This window comes from Mustela lutreola, chromosome 11 (assembly GCF_030435805.1).
Source record: "Mustela lutreola isolate mMusLut2 chromosome 11, mMusLut2.pri, whole genome shotgun sequence".
NCBI classification, from domain to species: Eukaryota; Metazoa; Chordata; class Mammalia; order Carnivora; family Mustelidae; genus Mustela; species Mustela lutreola.
Window position 1 is genome coordinate 73,505,441 of NC_081300.1, and position 27,590 is coordinate 73,533,030.

At 40.2% G+C, this 27,590-nt stretch overlaps 1 protein-coding gene across 6 annotated transcripts in view; it reads right to left on the reverse strand.

The window, feature by feature from the left end:
• GRK3 (G protein-coupled receptor kinase 3) overlaps positions 1-27,590 on the reverse strand; it is a 119,094-nt gene that overhangs the window by 42,646 nt on the left and 48,858 nt on the right. For 3 of the 6 annotated variants that reach the window (XM_059140994.1, XM_059140995.1, XM_059140993.1), the window contains 5 exons: positions 18,490-18,563; positions 7,732-7,833; positions 5,528-5,602; positions 4,384-4,445; positions 1,196-1,247 (listed from right to left, as the gene is read on the reverse strand). In XM_059140994.1, coding sequence (XP_058996977.1) covers positions 1,196-1,247; positions 4,384-4,445; positions 5,528-5,602; positions 7,732-7,833; positions 18,490-18,563 — 365 coding nt within the window. Of the gene's footprint in view, positions 1-1,195; positions 1,248-4,383; positions 4,446-5,527; positions 5,603-7,731; positions 7,834-13,295; positions 13,456-18,489; positions 18,564-27,590 lie in introns of those variants that run through there. The other 3 variants (XM_059140997.1, XM_059140996.1, XM_059140998.1) reach the window with 2 other exon arrangements.

Sequence of the window (27,590 nt, forward strand, 5' to 3'; positions counted from 1 at the left end):
CACTAAGGATAAGGAGAGGACAGCAAGAGGCTTCATTCATAAGCCACTCCTTGTGTCAGCATCTCAGCCATGCCCTGCTTCCTAAGCAGGTTTAATAGTCTCAGATGGCACAAAGGCAGACAGTGAGCCCCACATTCATGGTGGTTTATGTATCCTGGCAAGTTATGGGTAAGATTCCTGAAGGGCTCCCCCGGTGCTTGCTTCAGCAGCACATACACTAAAACTGAAGGGGTCCCCCAAACAACCCTTCAAACACCACGTTTGCAGTCAAGTAACTGGGCCCGAAGGCTTCACATCTGATGCTCGGGGGACAGCAGGATGCGAGCACACCAGGTCCGCTGAAGGAGAACACGCATCAGAAAGATCCATGGCAGACAGAAAGGGTTTTTTGGAAAAATATGTTACTGCCCTCTTGTTTCTAAAATTCTGCCAGGAAATGTGAAAGAAAGGAGAAGTTAAAAAAAATAAGTAAATAAGTAAAGTGCTTCTCCCAATGGTACCAGCCAGTAAAAAACTTTAAAAGGATCCAAAAATGCAGGGAAAAAAAAAAAAGAAATCCAATTATTTCTTTTCCTCTTCTCAAACCTATGTGAAGGGAGGACATGAAGAAGAAAGCAAAAGAGGCTGCACCAGGGAAGGAGGGTTCTAAAAATGAAGAGAGGGATATCCCAGTAATTTCTGACGTTGAAAGCCGAAAGCAGATGAGACGTTCACAGGAAGTGCGTGTTACAAAGGAGCCTGTCTTGGAGGATGGCTTTTCTCATTCTCAGAAATGATCAAAGAGGAGATGAATCCTCGGTCTAATAAAGGATGTCATCATTTTTATTACAAGATTATACCTAACACTACAAACGAGACGGGAGGCTTTACCAGAACGACGGGAGCCAAGGGCATGTGGGAAGCACATTATGTGGTGGCCTGGTCTCTTGGCTACTGTCTCTGTGGAAGAGCCAATCGCTGCTTAAAATACCCTCTCTTAAATAAATAAACACATTCTTACAAGGCTCTGAAAAAAGAGAATGAAAACCCGAATTGTTTACGAGGACGAGTTCTCCGTACAGCGTTGTACTGGCGACATCTGTTTAGACAGCGGATTACCCGTGGGAGTGAGCTCCAGGGTATAAAGTATTTTCTCACGAAGTTAAGCCAGAGGAAGTTTTTATTTAAAAAAGGGAAAGAATAAGAGGATACTCACATGGATATTTAATTCTACGTTTTTCCACTGACAGAATCGGGTGAACTTGTCACTAGAAAAGAAGAGAAACAGTCGCTGAAAAGTTGCATATCATATTAATCGATCTAAGGAGCAATACTGAAGGACGGACGAGGATGGCTTTCCTTGTGTTGCTTCCCGACCGGAGGTACGTTTCCTTCAACACCGTCTCACAAAGCCTTCGCCGGTCTTCGTGGCTTTGTTTCATGATTCAGGCACAAGATGTAGTATCTCCCTTAAGCTGTGATGGCTGCTATGGTCACGTCTATCTGAATCAGCAGCACCCAAGAGAAGGCCAAACGTGTGCCCAATACATCCTGCCATTTTAATAACGTCTATTATCATTTCAACATGCATGTGGTCGGTACAGAATTAGTAATGAGACCGTCTAAATTCTTGTTTTTACAGTAAGTCATAAAACCCGGTGCGTATTTTGCACTGAGAGCCCATCTTAATTCACACTCAGCCATTTTGAGTGCTCAAGAGCCACATGTGACTAGTGGCTCCCACACCAGACCACACAGCTCTAAATGACAAAATATTTGTAAATAAAGACAATAGCAGCAAACACTCAGATGGAGCTTTCCACGTGCCAGGCGCCGTTCCTTTCTCCCTCTGGCAACAGAATGAGCAGGTCTGATGAGCAGGAATGGTGATGACCATTCTGCAGCAGAGCAGACCACAGCCCGGCCAAGGTCACACAGTGAGAGAAGGGCTAGGGCTGGATCTGAACCCAGACCAAGTACTGTTGCTCAGAGATACAAATGCTGTAGGAGAAAAAGTCCTTAGGCGAGAATCACAAAATGCGGTAGGCCCACTGAGCGGATCTGCTCCCACAATTTACTCAAATGTTTGGTGAGTACTTTGCTTTCCCTCTACCTAGAAAAATATCTACCTCCATAGCTATTTAATTAAGTTGTTATTTTCATTACGTTTATTAGTGAGCAACACCGTCTGTAATGTTTGTTTTTAAACATTTTTTCAGAAACAAATAATACATTATATGTTAATAAAAAGAATTTTTTCTTTCAAAAGAAATGCATTCTAGATTGAATACTCTTCAAAGGCAAAGAATATTCTTGGTGACCTCTGGTATTTTACCTAGTCCCTGGCTCAATTCCTTACATGGGCACAACATCAAGGGTCCTATGGATGAATGAATGAATAGAAAGGAAAGGAAAGGAAGAAGGGGAGAAAGGCAGAGAGTACATATGAAGCACACGGTCCAGGAATTACCACTATTATTATCAGAATGCCTTAAGGCATCTAACTATCCTAGTTGCCTGGGGAGGTTCATTTAACATGCCATCTAAGATCTTTTAAAAGTATTTCTGAGGCTGAAAAGCAAAAGCAGAAGAAGTCTTTGTAATTATGCAGCATCTTTTGTCAATGAACCTAAAATGGCGTTTACAGAGTGTTTCACTGATCTCCCTATCATCTCTGGGAGGTTGGTAAAACAAATTATATTTTGAGCATTTCTGAGAGTTATTTCAAACAGTTTCTTCTTTCTTTTTTTTTTTAAGTATGATGAGCGCAAAAGGCAAAACACCACTCCAATGTCCTCTATACTTATAAATCTGTGACTGTCACTTTGAAATCCACTTGCCGGCTGGGCTAGCTCACACGGGTTCTCCCGGATTCTGGAGCTCAGAGCTGGCAATGGGGGGTGGTGATCTGGCATGTTCTACAGACTTGTAAACTAGCTGGGGAGGATTAAGAACCACGGAAAGAGAACTATCCTGATGACGAGAGTCAAGAGAACCACATCCCAACACATACCCTGCCTCAAAAAACATCCCCTCTTCCCCCCACCCAACCCCACGTGAACAGCTTGGATTTCTTGTGGCAACAAGAGCGGAAGGCTCACCCAGTGGGACAAAAGGACATGCGGGTTGACCAGGTGGCCAGTCAGCAAAGAAAGTGCTACCAACCCCCCTCCCCCACTTTAATTTCCATCCCCATTTCTCCCCTCTTCCCCAGTGATAACCTAGAAGCTCGGCTGACCCAAGACCTGGGAAAGGTCAGATTGTTGAACTAACAGTACCCAAGGGCAGGCCAGACCCTGCTGAAACACAGCCAGCCTCTCCCCTTAGCATGAGCCACTGCTTTCTGGCAAAGTCTCCAGTAGACTCAGCAAAGGGTAATAATCATTTGTATGCATATTAGTTTCCCCAAGTACTGATTCCAGGATAAAATTATCCCTTGAACTCTAGTGGCATCATAAGGCAACTGGTTGTTTTTTTTTTTTTTCTTTCTTTCTTTCTTTTTAAATGCCTTCAGTTCTGTGACTACTTGGGAGGGAGAACCACAGAGAAGCAGCGTTTGTTCTTACGGGGCAATTACTGAACAGCTGTGGGCCGCTCCAGCATCGAGACATGATCATCATGCCGACTGTCTAGAAATGAGCCCAGTTTGTGGAGAAGAGCACAGTCAGTGTGAAGGCGGATTCCGCTGAAGAGAGTCTAGTTCCAGCAGTGCTTCATCTTGGGGGGATACCCAGATCCCAGCCAAATGGCTGCTGGAAAGGCCCACAGGCTGGCAATGTTGACAGGTGTCACTGAGCATGCTCAGGGCTTCACATGACAAACCTACTTGTATAGTTTGAGTAGCTCCAAGGGACATATTCATTAGGGATAGTCATAGTACATGTGACCACAGACATCTGCCTAGAAACCTCAAATTCTACTATGTAAAGAATCAAATAGAGGTTGTCCCACCGTGGGGGATAGGATGTCAGAGAGCAAACAAATGAATAAGACAGGTTATAGAAACATGCTTGCCGTTGCAAAGGTGTCCCAATAAGATACTCTTAATACTGTGGTTCCATGGTCTATTTCATCTCTAGGCCATTTTGAAGCTAAAGAGCTGCAGGTTCAAAGAGACATCAAGATATGCAAATCCTACATAGTAAGGTAAAGTATTGAGGGGACAGTCTAATGTGAAGGCTGGCACATAGTACATGTTCAGTAAGTAATTGTCAAATGAACAGATTGACACCCATTTTAAGGACAGTGCTCATTGGCTAAAATGAGGTAAACCTACAGAATATAAGATTTTACATACACACACACACTATTACTTTAATATATACACACTATTACCTTAATATAATATTACATGTCAAGTATGTCTCCCCAAAAAATGGTATGTACATACATGAAGTTTCATACCTTTCCATAAATTTTTGAAAAATGTTGCCTCGAAGACTTTCACAAATTTCTTCTATGTAGGGCTGCAAGGGATGGAAAAGAAATCCCACACTGCATAAATAGGAATCTAGAACACATACTGACGAGACCTGGATGACCTGCAGCTCCCACTCTTGCACTTGCCCAATTCTCAGTAATGGATCCATCACCATGACTATTAGTTATCTATAGCTCAACTATGTGCTCTGTGAAGGTGCGGATGGGTCCATCCTGTTTGCCACTGCTTTCCTATTTCCTGGAATGGTTCCTGCAAAGTCACAGACGCTTCCCAAGGGACCATGGTTGATTGTCCATGTGTGTGACTGGTGCAGTCCCATAGGCCTCACACTCAGAAGAGCCCAGGCCTTGGTTTTGTGTCCCTACCATCACCATCTTGAAATTCTTAGTTTCTGAACAAGGGGCCCCAAGTTTTTAATGCTGTGCTGGGCCCTGGAAATTATGCAGCACATTTTGTAAATGACTAAAAGTACTGACAATCAACACTGACATTGAGTTTTAAAGACTCAGGGAGTAAATTTTTTTTACACAGAAACACAGAGCTAAAGGTAGTCATGGGGAACAGTTAAGCCCTCTTCTCATTTTGCATATGAGGCTGCAGCACTGTGGGCACGTGTTTTCCCAAGGTCTCAGAGCAAATTCACAGCTAGACCAGGATGAGGGCGCCTGGTTCACTCGTGCAGTGCACATCCCTTCATGGAAAACAGTCTACAGGTGCCTCCTGCACTATGTAAGTCTGAACCACACAGGTCCACTTACATGTTGACTTTTTACAGACAATAATAAAATAAAATAAAATAATAAAATAATATTGACTTTTTACAGACAATAATAAAAATATTTTTTCCTTATAATTTTCTTAATAACATTTTCTTTTCTCTAGTTTATTATAAGAATACAGCATAGAATACACATGACATATAAAATATGTGTTAAACAACTGCTTATGTTATCAGTAAGGCTATCTGACAACAGCAGGCTATCAGTAAAGTCTGGAGGCGGGAGCCAGAAGCTACATGTACATTTCTGACTGCGTGGGGGGTCGGTGCCCCAACCCCTGAGCTGTTCAACAGTCAACTGTATTTATTTTGAAATAATTTTGTCTTACCTGGAAAAGAGTTGATGTCACTTGTTTCTTGGATAGGTGACTTTGAACATGCTCTACGGCTTGCTTTGAGAATGGCTTTCCAGAAAAAAATTAAAAAAAAAAACACATTTTTTTTTCCCCCACAAATATGAGATGTAACAAACTTCTATAACACCATAAAACCACAGCATATAATTTAACACAATTACTAAGCAGGAACCTGTGGTAATTATATATATATATATATATTTTTTTTAAAGATTTTATTTATTTATTTGACAGACAGAGATCACAAGTAGGCAGAGGAGGCAGGCAGAGAGAGGTGGGGAGCAGGCTCCCCGCTGAGCAGAGAGCCCTGAGCCGAAGGCAGAGGCTTTAACCCACTGAGCCACCCAGGCGCCCCTTTATGGGTAATTATATTGACATGCATTGTTTAAACATCAGCTGGATATCTGTGGGCAACACAGATACTTGCTCCTCTGAGCTCCCAGAGTTCTTAGTCACCATGTCAAATAGAAGGATGAGCACAGGGGCACCTATCGACATACCTAATCCCACAAGAGTTTGAGACTACTGTGGTTTAAAAAAAAAAAAAAAGAGGGGGAGGGGGCACCTGCGTGGCTCGGATGGTTAGGCATCTGCCTTTGGCTCAGGTCATGATTTCAGGGTCTTGGGATCGAGCCCCGCGTCAGGTTCCTCCCTCTCCCTCTACTACTCCCTCTGCTCGTGCTCTCTCACTCTCTCTGTTGAATAAATAAATCTTTTTTTAAAAAGTATAAATAAATCTTATTATCACCTTATTAAATGTATACATCCCTCAATTTGTTAATGATGGGGTCCTGAAACTATAAAAATTTCCACTATGTAAGAGAAAACAAATGCATGAAAATCCATTTAAGAATTAAAAGCTTAGAAGGATGTAGGTTAAGGAAAGTCTTGTGACCACAGCAGAGGGGAGCTGGCTCTAAAAAACAAACAAACAAAAAAACCCAGAGTTTACACCTATAAGAACACACTCCCTTCTCCCTCCAAACTTCAAATTACACCTTTAGGAATGTGCCACAAGAGGAAAAGCTGAAAACGCCCATCATTCTGCTGAAAGCCCTCTAAGCTGCTGAGTGACATGAAAACGAAGTTTCAGCGGCATGCCTGCAGGAAATCTGGCATTTGCCGAGGTTCAGCAATTCTCCGGCAAGGTAGCAAGGCACAGAGCATCAGCCAGCAGGACTAGCTCCAGAATTCTGTCTCCTACAAGTACGTGAGGACAACAGAGAAATGCACGGCCAAGAGGTGCCACCAGCCATGGTTATTTGGGCGGCAGTAAGAACCGTGAATGACACAGTAAACACAGACGCGCTAAAATAAACCATTATCATGGCCAGTGCTGTTCACTCAAACTTCCTGCCATGACAGCAATGCTGTGTATCTGCGCTGTCCATCGGCGAAGCCCCCGGCCACGGGCAGCTATCAGGCACTGGAAATGTGGCTCACAAGGCACCGAGGAGGGAAATGTTTAACTCCACTGGATTTTAATTAACTTAACCTTATATCAAAATAGCCACCTGGGGTGAGCGGCTCTTGTATTGGACATGGCAGGCGACGACCGTGAGGCCATTCCTCCAGAAAACTCTCGCAGAGTGAATTATGCGGCGAATTTTTATTACTAATTCTTCCCACTCACTCCTGGTGAAATACTTTCCTAGGAACCTCGTTTACCCTAATGACTAAATGGACTGTTTCTCTGGTTTACAGGGGGAAAAAAATGTTCCCACCATTATTTAACTGTTAATAAAATTAACATTAAAAACTACTCTTCCTCATTAATCCAGAGAAACCATCTAAGATTTCTATTGATCAGTATTTGATTTGCCTAATTATGTAAAGTAGAGCCAAATTAACAATAAGAAAGCTGAATTTCTTTTAGAAAGTTTGGAATTGAGACCAGCCTTTCTTTCTGTTCATCTCAATGATGAACCTTTTATTTTCACCTTTTTCTTTTTTTTGACCATGAAAGGACCTGCTTCTGGAAGTATCCTTGGAGTAGCTGGAGCAACAGCTTCGCATCAGCATTACCAGCAAACAAATGACAAAAGATGAGACGGGGGTCCTGTCCTGGGGGAGCACTGTTCGATTTCTTAAACTTCTTCCTCCTACTTCACTTTCTAGAAACACCACAAGCTGCCTCCTGTCCAAATGACAGGCACAGAACAGAAAGAAGTACTTACGTGTGAGCAAGACAGGAGCTCCTTCATGATGTAGGTGTCATAAATTTGCCGGCTTCTGCAAAGGCGGTCTTCCTCATTTTCGAGCTTCTCATATTCTTTTATCTGGGGTTTTCAAAGTTACCATTGTTAGGTATGTCTTCCCAGAAAACTCACTTTATTAAAAGATATTACTTGCCCGGGCAAAAACCACTTCCACGGGAGATTAAGCAAATTGCTGAGTTGGCTACTCCACAGGAAACAACTATTTCTAATGTTGGAATAATGAAGTTGGGATAATTTAAATGCAACTTGAAACATACAAATGGGTTTTTTCCTATGATGAAGCTCATCACTTAAATTCAGAAGCACAACATTAGAAAACAAACACTGCCATGGTTACAATTATCTTACAATATACCAGCCAGGGACCATCCGTCCTTGCCAATTCTCCTCTCCAGAGCAAATAGCACTTAAATCTGGCTGAAATTCTGTTCTAAGACTTAGGATGGGGATTCTTATTCAACTACAACTAGTTCTTATTCAACTACAACATTACAAAACAGAAGGGGAAAAAAAAATACACACACACACAGTCAAGATTCCTGCAAAGAGATGTTTTTAAAAAATCAGTTGAATATTTTAGAAAGGCATTAATCCAGAGATGAAAGCAAAGGTTTTTCGGGTTGGAGCCTCAGCTGTATAATAAAGTATTAATAAACAGGTTACTTCAAACAGTATATTCCGGTAACTTAGGGAAGCCATGTTAAGACAGGCCAAACATTAAAAATGTGCTTTAGAAATACTTGCCTTCTGTAGAACTGGTCCTAACCCTCTAATCTGATAAGAGAAGCTCCTTGACCGGAGAAGTTGCTTTTATTTATTTACAGACATGCTCATAATCCAAAAGATAAGAGAATGAGGACACAAATGAAATACAGAGTTAGCAGGAAGACTGAGGCAAAGATCTTCAATATGATGACTAATTACTATTGTCTGACTTACTTTTGGGAACAAAGCATTTTCAACAGACAGAGAGTTGCTGACACTGACTTTCATAATATCTGAGTATTCTTTATTCTGGGATGATAAAATAGAAATGAAAGTTAGCTTTTTACAGTAAGGCTGGGTTTGATAGTTTTTAAATCAAAACCAGTAAATCCTATAAGAATTGCTAATAAAGAAGGGGCACAGTCGGCAGGGTATGGGGTGTGTAAAATACTGAGGTCCCAGATGAGGGCCAGCTGGCTTACACACGGAGAAATTACTGGGGCCATATTACTGTCCTGAATTGTTGTCATCAGCGTTACCATGACAGTCACAGGTCTGTGACTGCTGGGACTTAAAACAGAGTCTTGTTGGAATAGACCAAAGTCTGTCATGAAGGCAGGTGGACTGGAGTAGGTTATAGGCCATCCAACCAGAAAAGTCTCTTCTAAGGCAGCAGCAATCTCCTGCAGTGTTAGCATTACCAAAGGACCTGGGCTTCACCCCCATGAGTTAATTCAGGACACAACAAATCTCAGTAGTTCAAACACCATGCCAGACACAAATATGGTAGCTGGGTGGCAACAGAAGCCAGACACCAAAATCCGAAGTCCAGTCAGAAAATAAACAGAGAAGTCAACTTCTTTTGTTGTTTTAATTTTAGGTAGGTCCAAAGGTCAATGCAGAATTCTGGGATAACACAGGTAGACTGTTAGTGAACCAAAGGAAACATTTCTGCCTAAACAAGCAAACAAACCCAAGAAATAGTAAGACTTCGTGGAATTATTATCCTTGAAAACAAATGTAAAGGAACACAAGATCTGCGTTCCAGGGGGCCTAGGACTCAAGCGGACACCTGTTTAAACAAATGTTGATAACATGGAAGTTTTCCATGAACTGTAAAAATCTGATGCCACAGAACATTCTAGTTTCTTGGGCAAATGATACTTGGACCCACAATATGTGCTTTACGAAAGACTAGTGCCACATAAACTCCAACCTGAATAACAGCAAAGGAAGAGCGTAAGGTGTCTAAGTGTCTGTGGCTGTAATTCAAAATCCACTTCCTGTTATCAGGAAGACCACTAATCAAAGAACACACAGCCCTATCAACCAGCCCTAGACAGGATGGTCTTACTAAAATCTGTGCTCGGAAAACACCACCTCTAATTGGGCAGTTAGGTTGACCAGGTCACCTGAGCAAGCAGAGGCCAGAGTTCAGAAAAAGACACATTCACTTGGCGACACAGTGCCTTTCTGCTTGAGTGGTTCCAAAGCTCACGGCTGAACACACAGCCTGAATGAGCGGAACCCTCAGAGCAAGCACTTCTGATCCACCACTCCCACATCTCTACTCTCTCACCACCATTGTAGGGAGATGGCCCTGCAAAGCCACTAATGGCCTCTGCTTGCCCAATCAAGGGTCTCTCTCGTTTGTAGCTTGACTGACTCCCCAGCAAGCATTCAACTGGTCTCTTCACCTTCTTTGACTTCTGTGATCTACACTCTCCAGTGGTTTGTGACACTGGCTCCTCTTCCTCAGTTTCCCTTGGCTTCTTCCTCCTTTGCTGGACTTCTAAATACTAAAGCCCTCAGGACATGGGGCCAAGGCACCCTTTTTTCACCTGTTATATATTCCCCTCAGGTAAAACTACTCAGTCCTACAGTTTCAAATACGAATTCTATTCAGATGTCTAAGTTGGGATCTCTAGTACTCACTTCTTTCCCTGAGCTCTAGACTCTAAACATCTAACTACGTATTTGCCATTTCCATATCCTCTCTACTCCCACCAAGCGTGCTCATCCCCTGGCCTTCTTTATCATGAATGTGAGAAAAACCATCCTCCCAACTGCTTAAGCCAAAAAAGGAATAATCATCTTTGATTCTTACTCTTTTGCTCGCACCCCTGCTTCTACCTACCCCTATATCCAATTAATAATCAACCAATCATATTGGCTTTACATTTTATCACAAACCCAGGCTCTGCTTCAGATAATAATCTGCTTTAAAGAACTGCCAAGGGAACAATCTTCCTAAGAAAACAACAGTAAATTCTGGATTATATATAAAACCTAACCAGCAAACACTAGTGAGTGACCAGAAGCACATACATAATGGGGAAGGGGCATGGACCAGAAGCTGGAAAGTCAGAGAGGATATTCCTGAAAATAAATAGCCAGACAGGCAGAGCTCCAAAATTCTGTGTAGAAACTCTTTCAGTATCCCTGCTGGACCTCATGATGACATGTGAGCACGGCAGACCCAGAGCAGTCCAGCAAAGGTTAAAACAACTGAATGAGCTTTAGCTGCGACCCACTGTATAAGAAGACAGAGCTTTGAAATTTGAATAAGCCAAGTTAATTGCTAAAACAAAAAATCAATACCCTCTGAAGAAGTGTACGGAGTTTAGAATATCTACAATGTATCAATCCTACTGTACAGGATACAATTGAAGATCATTCTACATATCAAGAAACAGGAAAATATGATCCCCATGCAAGAGAACAGATCATAAACAAAGACCATTCCAAGATGACTCTGATGTTCGAATTATCAGACAAGGATTTAATGCAGCTATTAGAACTAAACAATGAAGTATGGATCACTGAAAAAAATATTTTTTAAAAACTATACTTAAAGACACGACATAAAATATGCATGTAATGAATAAAAATATAGAAATTGGCAACAGAAACATATTATGAGAAAAACCAATAAATTTTAGAACTAAAAAACACATCCAAAGTAAAAAATTCAATGGATGGACATAATAGTGGAGTAGAGATGCCAAAAGAGTCAAAGAATTTGAAGACAGACCCATAGAAATTATCCCAATCTGAAGAACAGAAAAATTATTTGGGGGACAAATTGAATAGGACATCAGTGATATTTGGTATAATATCCAAAAATCAAACATACATCTAACTGGAGTCCCAGAAAGAAGGGAAAGAGAGATTGAGGTAGAAAAAATGCTTTAAGGGTAATGGCCCAAATTTTACCAGATTTGGTGAAAGATACAAATCTACAGATTTCACAAAAGTCAGCAAACCCCACAAAGGATAAACACAGTATCTAAAATCACTCCACTATAATACAGAGATTGTCAAAAATGGGGGAGGGGTGGTAAGCAAGATACTTTTATGTTTGTCTCTAAGAAACAGACTTTATATATAAAAACACTAGTTAAAAGTAGATAGGAAAAGATATATCATGAAAACAATAAGCAAATGAGACTGAATGGCTGTAATAATATCCAGTGAAGTCATTTTCAAGACAAAGACTATCACAAGCAATGAAGATGGACATTTCACATGAAAAGGTGTAATCATAAATGCATATGCACCTAATAACATAGCTTTAAAATACATTTTTTAAATGACAAGAAAAAAAAATAGACAATTCTACATTATCATCCCTCTCTCAGCAACTAATAGAACAAAGAGATCTAAAACCAGTAAAGACATGGAAGATCTATCACATCAATTCCCTTAATCTAGTTGATATTTACAGACTATTCACTTAACACTCCCATCTTCAATTTTCCATGGGCTTTAGAATAAAACCTGAATTTGTTACTCTGGTCCCCAACCCTGTCTCCCTTGTCGACCTGATCTTATCTCATACTACCCCAATCCTCTCATCCACTATGAACATACCATTCTGGCCTTCTTTCAGTTCCTCAAACATGCCAAGTTCTTTCCCACCACATCTGGGGCTGTCTTAGCCACATTTAGCTGAAAATGCTCTCTCTCCTACCCTGCTCTCATCTTCAAAAGACTAGCCTCCTTGTCAGTCAAATCTGTTTCCATGCCTGTTCTTCAAAGAATTAGTCTTTGACCCATCACTCTGCAGTCGCCTCCAAGTCACAACACATCACACTGAGTTATGAATCTACTTTCAGACCCTGCACAGCAGTTATTACTTTCTGATACATTTCCTGTTATTTATTACTTTTTGTCATCTGTCTCTCTCAACCAGAATAGAAGCTCAAGGAGAGCAAGGGCGTTGTCTTGTTCATCCAAGCAATGTCTGGCACTGGTGTTTGATAAATATTGGTTGAATGAAAGAAGAAAATCCTATGGAATAACTTTGCCTCTGATCTTATAGTTATTCTCTGTTTTCCATGATTTATTTCTAAATTTTTTAGATTTTTTTAGATTTTAGATTTAGATTTTAGATTTTTCTAAATTTAGGCATATATACATATTTTTATAAGCTGCCTCTAAATCTAGATGGAACAAAGTAGTAGAACCAACATGCTAAATCATAATTACGTGTCAGTCACTATTCTGGTGAGCTGATTTCATGGACACAACCTTAAGAGACAGGCACTGTGATCCTCCTCATTCTTAGCTGTGGACACCCACATAGATAAGCTAGAAATTTTGTTTGCCCAAGTTTACATAGTTAGTAACAAGTGGAGTCCAAGTCCAAGCCCAGGCGGACGGGATTTAGAGCTGGCACTTTTAACCACTAAGCTGCAGCCTCCCATACACCTGAACAGCATGCTATAGTTACGGTTTAGAAAGGGACTGTCCCATCCAGCATCCTATCTGAGCCTCATACTTAGCCTGTGAAGCATCCAGAGATGATTCCTAACCTTATTTCCACAGACGAGGCAATAGAAGCTCAATCAGCAAGTGCCCCCGTGTGTGCTCCTCAGGTACAAGGACGGTGTACTGTTCACATTTGTAAGGTCCAGGTCTGAAGTGTAGATGCTTCAGAGATGACTCAACCACTGGCCCCAGGTCCCACAGCAAGTGACAGGCACAGCTGCACCAGAGGCTAGCTAGGCCTTCTATCTATGAGTCAAATACAGATGAAGATGAAGACCAATTATGCCACAGAAGCAGAAGGCATAGAGTAAGTATTACACAGCGTTACAGACAACAAATGGGCTGCAAACCATCATGGAAGACTGGGCTAGTTGTCCAGAGAGACTCGTTAGCAAATATACAAAGTGAGCTAGACCTTAGGAAACTAGGGTTTCCACAGGCTGAGAAGGCAAAGCAGCATTCTAGGCTGGAGGAAGGACATACGAAAAGAAACAGCTCAGCGGTTAGTGGGAGTGTCTGTAAGAAGGTAGAGAAAGATACAGAGGAAGGTAGGTGATGACTAATTTAGAGATGTGTGAATGTCAGAATAAGCTATGAGGCCTTTAACACACTGGAAATGGGTAACCACTAAAAGTCTGGGGACCCAGGAAAGTGGAAATACAACATATAAAATATGAGTTTCAAGATAACAGACAAAAAGTTTTCTAGGGATTGGGATCATACAACAACCATCAGAAATATTCAAACTGATAAAACCAAGGACACAGAGAAGAATTATTAAAAACCTCAAGGCTTAAAGGTGGTACTAATTTAGAAAACTGCATTTGAAGCCCCAAGACTGGATGGTCTTTAGTATATGTGCTGCTGAAGCGAGCACTAGATGGATCTTCAAAAAAAAAGAATATAGAGCAAGCTGCTAAGGAGCTTTGGATGTTGCCCTCCAAGAAGATAATCTGATAAGCCAGATCCATCGTGTGCCAAACCAGAAGACAGGTGTGAAGAGCTGGGAGCAAGCCAACCAAGAGAATCTCTAATGTTTAAAGTTCAAATGGAAATACATCAGTAGTATTCACCGCCATATTGGCAAGAAGTCCTTAAGGAGTCACGCAAGTAGATTGCCCATCTGTTTCAACCTTGTAAAAATATCTATTAAAGATCTCTCTGTATTTGACAAGGAAACTTAGTACTTGCTGAAATTGGGAGAGGTGAGACTTTTACGAACAGAGAAAGAAACTTCTTTTGACAGATCAAGCTGTGATACTCATCCAGATTACAATTCGGACCAAAATAATAAAAGTCACTTCAGAGTGAGTAAGAGCCTTTTGGATTTGGCTTATTTTGTATACATGATGCTAGATGTACATCATATCTTGTCCATTCTCCCTGGAAATACATTAATATAGTTTTAAAAGTATGGGAAATGTCAAGTTTACAAGGACATTAATGGGAAATGTCAAGTTTACAAGGACATTAATAATCCAGAGAGAATATCCCTCCAATTTTCAAATTTGTGCAAAGACTACTAGTATCAGTCCTAATTATGCTTGGCTTTCTTTGGACCATTTAAAATGCTTTAGAGGATGCCTGGGGGGCTCAGTGGGTTAAGCATCTCCCTTCAGCTCAGGGGTCCTGAGATCCAGTCCCCCGCTGGGCTTGCAGCTTGGTCAGAAAGCCTGCTTCTCCATCTCCCTCTGCCTTTCCTCACTGCTTGTGCTTGCTCTCCTCATGCTCTCTGTCTCTCTCTCTCTAATAAATAAATAAATAAATAATTCTTAAAATGCTTTAGGGTAAGGCTACATCATGCTCATAATAGCATATGTCACTTCTTAAATATATTTTAACCTAAAATATTTCCTAATTTCAGTTCTAATTTCTTCTTTGACTCATAAGTTACTTACAAGTGTATTCATTTCCCAACAATTGTTTCTTAGTAAACTCTGTTATTAAATTTGAGTTTAATCCTATTGTGGTCAGAAAACACTCCAAACGATTTTGATCTTGAAATCGCAGGAACTTTCTTTAGGACCTGTTAAATATTTTCTTTTGATGTATCTTCCATGTGTACTTTAATGAAGGCAAATTCTATTTTTCCTGGGTGCAGCATTCTATATATGTCAATTAGGTCAAGTTTATTCATCGCTTGACTAAGATTTTCTGTATCCTTACTAATTTTTTTTAAAGATTTTATTTATTTATTTGACACAGAGAGAGAGATCACAAGTAGGCAGAGAGGCAGGCAGAGGGAAAGGGGGAAGCAGGCTACCCGCTGAGCAGAGAGCCCGATGTGGGGCTCAATCCCAAGATCCTGAGATATGACCTGAGCTGAAGGCAGAGGCTTTAACCCACTGAGCCACCCAGGTGCCCTAATCCTTACTAATTTTTTGTCTGTCTGTTCTATAAACTCTTAAAGAGTGTGTGCTAATGTTTCCCACCAAGAATGCAGAGCTGTCTCATTTTAGATCTGTCAATTTTGGCTTTATATATTTTGAAGTTACATTATTTGTAACATACAAGTTTAAGATTGTGATCCTGACCCCATTATCATTATGAAATTATCTCGACCTCCAAGTAGCATTTACCATATACTTGGTCTGATACTGGTGTTGCTGTACCAGCTTTGCTTTGGTTGGTGTTTATCTCTGTATATCTTCCACCATCCTTCTGTTTGAAGTATGTCACTTGTAAGCAGTATATAATGGTGTCTTGGTGATTTATTCAGGCAGACAAATTCAGACTTTTACCAGGGAGTATGCAGTCCATTTACATTAAATGTCATTACTTATGTAGAAGGATTTATAGTTACCATCTTATTATTTTCAATTTGACTCATCTATTTTATGTCCTTTTATTCCTTTTTTAATTAATCCAATATTATTTTATTCCATTTTCCCTCTTTTAACTTGTTAGATATACACATTTAACCCTATTAAGAGCTGCCTTTAGAGATTACAATATGCATCCTTAACTGATTACAAATCAATGCAAATTATTACTTTTACTATCCAACTCCCCAATAATCCTAGGATCTTTAAAACACTTTAACTTCTTTAACCCCTTCTTACCTACTATCATACATTTTGGTTTTATATACATTTTAAAATCTAAAAACATTATTGTTTTGCATAGTCATTTATTTTTATTTTATGTACATATTACCCTTCATGATGACCTTATTCCTTCCTGCATTTCCATCTGGGATTATTTTCCTTCTGCCTAAAGTATCTCTTCTTAGTATTTGTTGTAATGCAGGTCCACGACTGTCAAAATTCCCTCAGTTTTTCTCTGAAAACATCTTTATTTCACCTTCATTTTGAAGGAAATTTTTGCTGGGAATGGAATTCTAGATTGGCAGGGTTTGGGGTGTTGTTTGCTTGGTGCCATGATTTAGATGGCCACTTTACTGTCTGGTTTGTCTCGCTGCTGCTGTTGTTTGTTTTAACCATTTCTTCTAAGACGTCATAGTCAGTCATATTATTTGTTGCTTCTTTAAAAGTAATGTGTCTTTTTCCACTCTCTCTCATTGCTTTGAAGACTTTCTCTTTGTTGGTTTCTATGCTGTTATATTGAAGTCAAAGACAGTTTTCCTTCATAGCTATTCTACTTGGGGTTTTCTAAGTTCCTTGAGTCTGTAAGCAGTTCTCATCACTTTGTAAAATTCTTACTATTATCTCTTCAAATGTTGTTTCTGCCCCATTCACTCTCTTCTTCTATATATTCCAATTCTACATATGTTAGACCTTTTAGCCACATTCCACATGTCCTCAATATCCTCATCTATTTCTTTCTTATAGGCTTTCTTCTCCACGTTTCAGTGTGAAATTATCTACTGACCTGCCTACTTATTAATCCTGTCTTATGTTGTAACCAATCTGCTATTGATTCTAGTCCTTAGGTTCCAGTTTTAAATATTATACTTGATGTCCCAGATTATCCATTGGGTTCTTCATAATAAATTGGACTGAAATTCACTATTCCTCCATCTGTTTTGACTATCTTTTCCTCTATTGTCTTAAACATATTATTTATGGCTTGGGGTTTTTTAAATTATTTACAGTTATTTTTAAGTACTTGTCGGCGAACTTCAATATCTGAGCTACCTGTGAGTCTACTTCTATTATCTTATGAGATATGTGATCTTGTATCTTAGATGTCCACTATTTTTTTTCTGTATGCTAAACATTATAGGACCTCTCTATATAACTTCCACTTGCAAAAAAAGGACAGAGGCCTCTCTTGTACTCTGCTACACGGGTGGAGAGAGAGGTCATCACCCAATATGGGATGGGACTGGGCTGGGTCTCCATTTTTGTAAGACTCAGTCTGCCTCTGGTTTGCCCTTGTTCCTAAGGCGTGGCTCTCCATGGAGTGCACTGAGAAGCCTTTTTCTGCACTAGACTCAGTTCTGCTTGCAGGAAGTTTTCAGAATAGCTCATTGGCCTCCTTGACATAATTCTTGAGAGGGAGACTAATCACACATTTGGGGCTCCTCCAGTTTCATTTGTTTCTTACTCTAGACCCAGAAACCTCTTCTGGCTTTTCTGTCTCCCAAAAGCAGCCTTCTATCTGGGGCCAAACCTGGACTCTTATCTGCTCACCACACCTGGAACTCAGTAGCTGCCCCAGGTGATAAGTAGCTACATATTTTTATTGCCAATCGACCACTCCCTAGGGTTTTCATCTCTTGCCTGTTCTGTTTTCAGATTCCTTCCACCACAGGTCCAGATTTCAAGATAGCAGCGTGAGGCTGTGAGGCTTCCAAAAGTTCCTTGCCTATGTCTTTAGCTCTATTCCAAATGTCTTACTGGGGAAACCAGCTGTATGCCTGAGACTCCCCTTTCCCACCACATCTCCAATTTGTCACTCTGGCCGTGTGTGACCAGAAAACGTTTGTGGTTTCTCTTTCACTCAGTGGAGGCCCTCTGCCTCAACTTATGTCTCCAGAATCAGCAAGCTTCTGCAGAAAATCAAATGGCTGCTAATCCTCAGTGCCTCTCCAAATGATAATCCCTCCTCCGGAGATTTAACCCAACTATTCCTCAGTGCTTCCAGAGCCCTTGAAAATATGATTTTTACAGACATTGTCAGTCTCTAGTCCACTATAGATTATACCTTGTGCTACTAATTAGGGTCAATGAATTTCTACATATTTGTAAGATACGCAGTAGTCTTGGTATTTTCCAAAGTACAGTCTACATATGCTTTTATAATAAAAGCATCAGTAAAACAGTAACTTCTTACCTCTTCATAAAACTTCACCTGAGGCACAGCTTCATTAATTTCATTCAAACAGAAATCTTTAAATAGCAAGAAACCTAAAGGAAAAGAATAAGAAATTTCAGGGTGGGCAATAAATTGAAATTTTACCCCACAGGGTGTTTTCAAAGTAGTATGTTTATATTTCAACCTCTTCCTCTCCTACCTTCAAAAATAATAATAAAGATTTGGGGGCACCTGGGTGGCTCAGTTAGTTAAGTGGCTAACTTGATTTTGACTCAGGTCATGACCTCAGGGTTGTGAGCTCGAGCCTCACCTTAAGCACAGAGTCCACTTAAGATTCTCTCTCTCCCTCTCCCTCTGCCCCTCCCCACTCCTCCTCCCTCTCAACAGTAATAATAAAGATTTCAAAGGGGTAATTATACCCTAGAAGAAAATATTCCACATAAAGTAAGAGTACCCTATACCTGGTTCCTTGCTTTGGGTTCCTTCCCTGCTGGCAATGCCCGCCCCCCCCTTTTAAAAACTGCATGATAAGCAGTGCCAATGGTCACCACTGCTTAGAGCCACAGGTCACTACAGCAAACGGAAGAATAACCAAAGAAATAAGAGGTACAGGTAGTGGGGAAGTGTTGGTAAGAGTAATCATAAAGCTAGTAAATACTATGCACACAGAAACAGGACAAAATCTCTCCCCCCATAAAAAAAGACAGAATGACTTTCATGACCTTCCCAGGCTTTCCTCTTACTACTTACTACCTCGAAATACCAAACACCTTGTACCAGAGCAGACTACCTACTCCCAGATTATTCTCTTCTCCCCTTTCACACTCCAGCACCTTACACCCGGAACACAGACTCCACTGCACAGTGCCTGGTACACGGAGGAGTCCGAGAGATGTTTGCAGAACAAATGCATGTTTACATAACCCTTCCAACATGGCTCTGTCAAAGACTTAGCACACTCCAACTAGTTACCTGATTTATAAGTCCCTCCTGCATTTGCAAACCAACTGCCTAGCTTAATGCCCAGCACAGTCAAACCTAAATGAATACATGAAGTTCACTGTGACAAGATGATACCAAACTGAGGGTAGAGATTATAGAAGGTCAAAAACAAATTTAAAAGCCAAAAAAAAAAAAAAAAAGTCAAAACAGTAGTCAACTCTTGGTTTTAGCTCAGGTCGTGATCTCAAAGTCATGAGATCAACCCCAGCACAAGCACGTAGTCTATTTCAGATCCTCTCTTCCTCTCCCTCTACCCTCCCTGCTTGTGCTCTCTCTATCTCAAATAAATAGATGAATCTTAAAAAAAAAAAAAAAAAAAAAAAAAGTCAAAAGAATGAAAGGACCACTGGAAGAAACAGAAGTCAAAGGAGGGAACTGGAGGAAAGACTCAGCAACAAGTCTAAGAAGTAAGGAGAAGATAGACTGGAATTCTCTATGTAGGACAGAGAGAGCCAAAAGAAGGAGCTTTGACAGGTTTTAACTGAAATTAGCGAAAGAAAACATGTCACTTGAACCTGTCCACTACTACTCCATTAATTCCCCTCCATAGTTCCAGGAGGATGACCTTTGAAAATAGTAAATGTTCACTGAGAGGAGCTCTAAGAAAGCATTAGGACTCCTTAGTTATATCGGCAAGGCCAGAATAACCAGGGTCAGGTGTGGACTGATGGCAGGGACACAGGCACGCTCATTTCATCTCCAGGAACTGAGGACAGACTGACGTATGAAGCAAGAAGAAAATTCGGGAAGCAGACAAATAGAGTTGATGCAAATTTCTACCTATTTGCACATCTGTATTTTCATTTTAAATAAGAGACATGGTTACCTTTTCATTCTCATGCATGTCAAAGTATGTAATTTCAAATTTCCCTTGTCACTTCTTCTTTGACTCATGAGTCACTCAGAAATAATGCAGTTTGAGTTCTGATATTTTGGGGTTTTCAGGTATTTTTCTGATATTGATTTCTGGTTATTTCTGCTGTGGTCAGAGAACATATTCAGCATGATTTCAATGCTTCCAAAATTTATCGAAATGGCTGTGGCCCCAAATTTGGTCCATCTAGGTAAATGCTTCATGGGCACTTGGGGGAAAAAGTATATATAGTACAATGTTCATTAAACAAAATACAAAGGCAACGAAGCTGAGTTGGTTGGTCTGACTGTTCAAGTCCCTCATCCAAATCCTTACTTAATGATTGTCTCCTTATTCTATCCATTACCAACAGAGGACTGTTGAAATCCCCATCAGTAACTGTGGATTTGCTCATCTTTTTTCGGTTGTGTCACTTTTTGGTTGATGTATTTCTTTTTCTATTTTGAGGAGAGATAACTAAAATGAGAATTTGAACTGAGGTTATTTTGACCATACAAGAGATGTTCTTGTGACATCTAAATGACAAATGAACTAATATGCCACATATGGACCGCTGCCTTTCAGCTAACTTGGATTCAAGGGGAAATGGCTCAACACGCCCACCGTGCTCTCTGGAATCAAGGCCTTAGGTTCTCCTCCAGCCTCTCAGACTGTTCTCTCCCAAGCTCCCTGCGCTGAGGCCACATGTTTGCATTCCAGTTCCTCTCTAATACCAAACCTGATCTGCTCTCAAGGTTATCAACTTGCTTTCCCCACTTCATAAAACATGCTCCCTAACCTTGTGGACCTGCAGAGCTCAGCTCAAATGCCCCCCCCCCCCTTAGGCCTTCCAGCATTCTCATTCATGTTCTTTCTCTCTCTGAGACACACATGGACACGCTTTTATAGCACTTGTGACTAGCAAAAATTATCACACATATATGTTTGCTTGTTTCATTATTATAGTGACCTCCCCCACAACAATGTAAACTGCATATGGGAAGGCCACAAAGGTCTTATTCTCTACTACATATGCAGGACCGAGAACATGATACAGAGGGACTGCAGAAGGAGAAACAAGGGAAGGAGGAAGGAAGGGGACATGGGAGAGGAGGGACAAGTAAGGAAAAGGGAAGAGCGAGGAAGGTGGGAGGGGAGGAGGGGAAAGAAGGAGGATGAGGGAGAGAGCATTGAATGAATGCACATCTAACTGCAAATGTTTCTACCTGCTTCTTTGGTGCAATTTCCATTGTCAATGTGTGGGGTGAGCAGAAGAATGACTAACATACTGCAGGAAAAAAGCCCCATTACTTCCCTCATGTCTGCACACAAACTGAAGCCTTACTTTCTGTCTCAGCAGCTACTAAAATGGAACAGCAAGAAGAAAGGTGTTTTGCCTTTTGGATAAACTCTAGATCACTGTGTTTCAGGCTGAGAGCAATTTCCCTTCGATAGACTTAAATTACACACAAAAACCCCCAAATGAAGCATCTCTCAGATTAGAACAAAAGCTAAAAGGCAAAAATAAGGAAATAATTTGAATAACAGGTTCACTTCATCAATGGTTTTTCTCCAGATTTTAAAGAATAAAGAATAGCAATCCAACACCTGCCTTTACTAGATAACTGTGGAATGTGTTTACCCTTGTTTCTATATTTGGGCCACTGCAAAGTGCCTGCATACTGATTAACTTTTGAGTATATATGACATCCAGAAAAAGTAAACTATCTCAATTTGTCACCACAATACTTTGCAAAAATTAGGAGAAAGAACTGTACTGTAAAATACCAAGGAGAATTTTTTTATAATATGCAAATATAACTTTTATACTGCATTTTATTAAATATCAATTAAGAATGTTTTAAAGTATCAATATGAATTTCTATGAGAAATTCTGAACTGTTACTTCCTTAAAAATTTTCAAAGGAGAAAGAAAAATTATGAAAAAAAGTCTTGGGTGACTGGGTGGCTCAGTGGGTTAAATGCTTCCAGCTCAGGTCATGATCCCAGGGTCTTGGGATGGGGCCCCACATCTGGCTCCCTATTCAGCATGGAATCTGCTTCTCTCTCTACCCTTCCCCCTGCTCATGCTCTCTCCCTATCTCACTCTCTCTCTCCCTCAAATAAATAAATTTTTAAAATCTTTAAAAAAAAAGTCTTGCAAGAAATAGTATTTGTCCTAGGTTTTGCCAAGGAGACTCAAACACTGGGAAAGATAGTTTGTGTAATTGCTAGAAGTTTCTACCAATACTGACTGACTAGGCATTTCCCGAGTCAGTAAGAGCCACTGTGCTATACATTAGGGATATAGTGGTGAAGACAGGCTTTTTCCCATATGGCACTTACGAATTTGGTGTAAGGGACAGACAACAAAATAGTACACAAATAAAGTAAGTGCAATTTATGTAAATGATATAAAGAAATTTCAAAAGTACTGAGATTGATGATAAAAAGAAGGAAATGCATGTTATACAAAATGACAATAAGACCTCCCTGGGCTGTGAGATGAACAAATTACAAAGCATTTCAGCTTAGAAAAGGCTAAAATGTTTAATCTTACTCCTATTCAATAATATATTAGCGGTCTTAGCCAGTACATTAAGGCAAGAAAAGGAAATAAAAGCTACTCAAAATGGAAAGGAAGAATTAAATCTGATTCTATTTGGGGCACCTGGGTGGCTCAGTTGGTTAAGTGTCCAACTTGTGATTTTTGGCTGAGGTCATGATCTCATTGGTCATGAGATCAAGCCATATGTTGGGCTCCATACTCAGCAGGGAATCTGCCCGAGATTCTCTCCCTCTACCCCTCTGCCCCTCCTGTCCCTCTCTAATAAATAAATACATCTTTTAAAAAAGTTTTTTAAGCAAAGTTGATTCTATTCATAAATAAGCTGCTTATCCACATAGCAAATCCTATCTAAAATGTTACTAGGATATGTAAGTGAATTTAGCAAGGCCCCAAGCTACAATGCCACTAGATAAGAATTAATGACATTCTGATATACTCAAATCACACAATTTTAAAACAAGTCCATTTGCAATAACATCAAAGAACAAGCAATACTTAGGAATAAATAAATAAGGGATATGTGACTATTACGTTGAAAACTATAGAATATTACTGATAGAAATTAAGATAGACCTAAATAAATAAAAAGACTTACTCAGTTTAATGATTGGAAGATTCAGGATTGCTGAGATGTATATTCTCCCAGAAGTGATCTTTAAATTCAATATATAATTCCATTATAAACTCTGTTGGCTTTTTTTTTTTAAGATTTTATTTATTTGATCACAAGTAGGCAGAGAGGCAGGCAGAGAGCCTGATGTGGGGCTCGATCCCAGGACCCTGGGATCATGACCTGAGCTGAAGGCAGAGGATGTAACCCATTGAGCTACCCAGGCGCCCCTCTGGAGTCTTTTTAAAGAAATTGACAAGCTTTGATTCTAAATGTGTATGGAAATGCAAGAAACCTAAAATACCCAAAACACCTTGAAAAAGAGGAAAGAAGTCCAAGGACTTATACTACCTGATTTCAAGATTCATTACACAGCCATGGTAATCAGCGTGGTATTGGCATAAGACTAAATCTGTGGAACAGAACTAAAGATCCAGAAAAACACCTTCACTTGGATGGTCAGCTTATTTTCAACAAAGGCACTAGAGCAATTTATTGGGAAAAGAAACTCTTCTCAATGAGTGGATTGGGAAAACTTATATCCTAATGAGGAGGGAAAAAAGGCAAACCTTACCTCTCTTCTTATAAATAATTAAATTGGGACTGATCATAGAATTAAAGGTAAAAGGCAAAATTATAAAACTTCTAGAAAATGTATAGAATATCTTCACAGAAAATACTTATGCAGAAGATTTCTTAGGCAGAACATGAAAAAAAATAATAAATTAGACTTTATCAAGATTTAGCACTATGTTCATCAAAAGACACTTAAGAAAACAGACCAGACACAGACTGCAGATAAAATATTACAAAATTTAAATCTGAAAAAGGCCTTGCATTCAATTTATATATACTTTTTAATAAAGCCTCTTACAAATCAATTTTTAAAAGAAAACCACCATAAAAAAAAAGTGTGTATAAATTTGAACACTTCATAAAGGAAGAGATAGGAGTGACCAATAAGCACATGAAATTGACTCCATGTCATTGGTCACCATGCACATGTAAGTTAAATCACTTTGAGATACCACTGCACAACTATCTGAATGGCAGAGTTTTAAAAAGACTGACAATACTGTATGCTAGTAACCAGAACTCTCATTCACTGAGGAACATATACAATGCCTTAGACTCCTCATGCCTCTGAGTCAACAGGCAAAGAAGGGAGTTGTTTGCTGGCTGGGGTGACTGATCCTGACTAGCCCAGGGGACACTGGACGCCTCCTGCATCATGGAGGGAAAGAAGAGTATGTTGTGGAATACAGGAGATCCCCTCTCTTAATATGACCATGCCCTGTCATTAATGTCAACGGAAAACTACAACAACACAATTCAGGCAGGACTGCTAATGGCCCAGACCCTTCAGGAATGAAGGCTAAGTCACCAACACCAGTTACAATATGTGATCAGTTACAGAAACAACGACTGTAACTGTCATAAGTATTTCCTCTTTATTGCATGTGTATGTGTGTATTAAATAAGTAACTTTGTTTTCTTCCTCCCCCCCATTATGCCCTTACCCAGTAACATAAGGTTTACTAACTTTGTAGCATAGTAAATGTTGTTAACTCTACGTTGTAGCATTTACGATACAGGATACCAAGGAGAAAGGTGAACATTCCCTATCATTTCGCACCCTCCTCTGGAGAAAGAGTTAGCACATTTTGGTTATATGCAAGTAGTCGTATCATCGTTGGATGGGGGGTATGATCTTATTATCTCTATTAGAGAATTAAATACAGTCTAAGGAGATGCATAGATGCCAAGTGACAAAAGATGGACTTGTGATGGCAATTTTTGTGTTAACTTAGGGTATCTGAGGATACAATTGACAGACCGCTCTCCACAGTGTGGGTGGGCATCATTCAATGAGCTGAAGTCCTGACTAGGAAAGAAAGACCGGCCTCTGTGAGGAAGAAGAAATTCTCTCAGCGGTCGGCCTCCGTACTTTATCTGCACATCCATTCTCCTGGGTCTTGGGCCGGCCAGCCCACTCTGTGGATTCAGACCTGCCAGTCTCTACAATCACAGGAACCAATTCCTTATCATTAATCTCTCTCCCTACACACACACACACACCTACCTATTGGTCCTGTTTCTCTGGAGAACTCCTGACTACCACAGATTTTGAGCATTCTATAGAACGTATACTCACTCAGGAAAATAGTCTGAATGTCTTGTATAAAGTCAAACACACCTATAACACACAAATCAACAACTCCGCTACTAGGGTATTTACCCAGTGGTAACATATGGCTCCAAAAAGATGTGTACATGAATCTTCATAGCAGGTATATTCATAATTTATTTGAAATAATCCAAAGTCCATCAACTGAGGGATAAATAGTGATATTTTCACACAATGGGTTCCTAGTCAGCAATAAAACCCTGAAAGATACAGCAACATAAGTAAATGCCAGGCATTTTGCTTGTCCAAAGGCACCAGACACAAAAGAGCATATGCTCTGTAATTCTCTGTGTATAAAGCTCTAGAACAGGCAAAACTAATCTACAGTTAGAAAAAAGGAAGAAAGGGGGGCATAAAATTGACTGGGAAGGGCATAAGGGAACTTTTTGGGGGCAAAATGTTCTGTAGCTTGATAAGAGATGTGGGCTTGCGCATTTATCAAAATGAAATTGTGAACAGTAGTACAAGGAAATTTACTTTAAACAATATTAACTCTAGTGAGTAGGTCTGCATTTCCTAGCAACATGAGTTGGCAGTTCTGAAACTACTCATGGTGCGTTCTAGGCTTATACAAATGAGCAACTACATTGAGCATAACAGGAGCCTTCTTGAAAAAAAGGTAAAATGGAGAAAAAAACCCAGAAAGGATACTGTAGTAATGGATTAGAATAGGGTATCCATTTGAGCTCACTGTTTTTACCAGAAAGACAAACAGATGTACACACACACATACACACAAACCCTTGCTCTTTCACTGAGAAGACCTAGAGGCAATGAACACGTCTAGTGCCCGTGTTAGGGATTCTCAACACGATTTTCTATTAAAAGGAACTAGAGACCCTTGAAGAAAAGCTACTTGATTCTAGGGCAGGGGCAGTGAATACCAAGTTGAGCTCCAGACGTCTATTTTCCTAGACAGTAAGACAGTAAGAAAAGCTCAAAGGATGATGGGGACATATCAACAGGACATAGGAACCAGCTTGAAGAGGCTCCCACTAGCAAAACTACAGCAACTAGGATATCGAAACAAACAATATAGTAATGGATTCAACCACAAGCTAAACAAAGGATCCAAGGGCCCATACTGATAGACAGCCTGGGGTGGGGGGGATAGGAAAGAAAGAAAGGGAATAAGGAAGGGAGAAAGGGGAGGGAAGAGATGGGGAAGGAAGGAAGGAAGAGGAGGGAAGGAGGGAGGGAGAGCTCTTAGAGACAAATGCCAACTAAAAACTGTTGAAGGAATAATGGAGCTCGAAAGTCAATGGGTGCTAAAACAGAAGATAATAAAAGTTTGATGAGAATACTCACATAGTCTCAAAAGCGATTTCCCATATATTACTTACTCCTTACAACAGGAAAGCCTGTAACTCCACAGTGGAGAACCCTTGTACATATCCACATTAGGCAAGGGATCAAAACTGACCTCACCCAGCATCAGGATGGAAGAGTATCACACGCACTGCAGATAGCTTATATCATCAGAGGTCTTCCCAACAAAATGCATACTCCGAACCCAACTGCTATGGAACAGTAAACGAAGCAAAACAAAGGGCCATTTAACAAAATTGGCCTGTACCCTTTAAAAATATCAAAGTCAAGAAACCCAAAGAAGGCTAAAGAATTTGGCCAGATTAAAGGAGCCTGAACATGTAGTGACAACGAAATGCAAGCATGACCCACGACCGGACCCAAGATCAGGAAAAATCAGAGCCAACATGGACATTCTGGGGGTAACTGTTAGACTCTGGATCTGGTCTGTGGATTAGACGAGAGTATTGCCCTGGTGTTCAGTTTCCCAATGGTGAACATCGTACTGTAGTTATCTAAGGGGATGAATGACCTCGTCCTCGACACATGCAGACTGAAATGCATAATGGTCAATGTACGAGGTAAATTA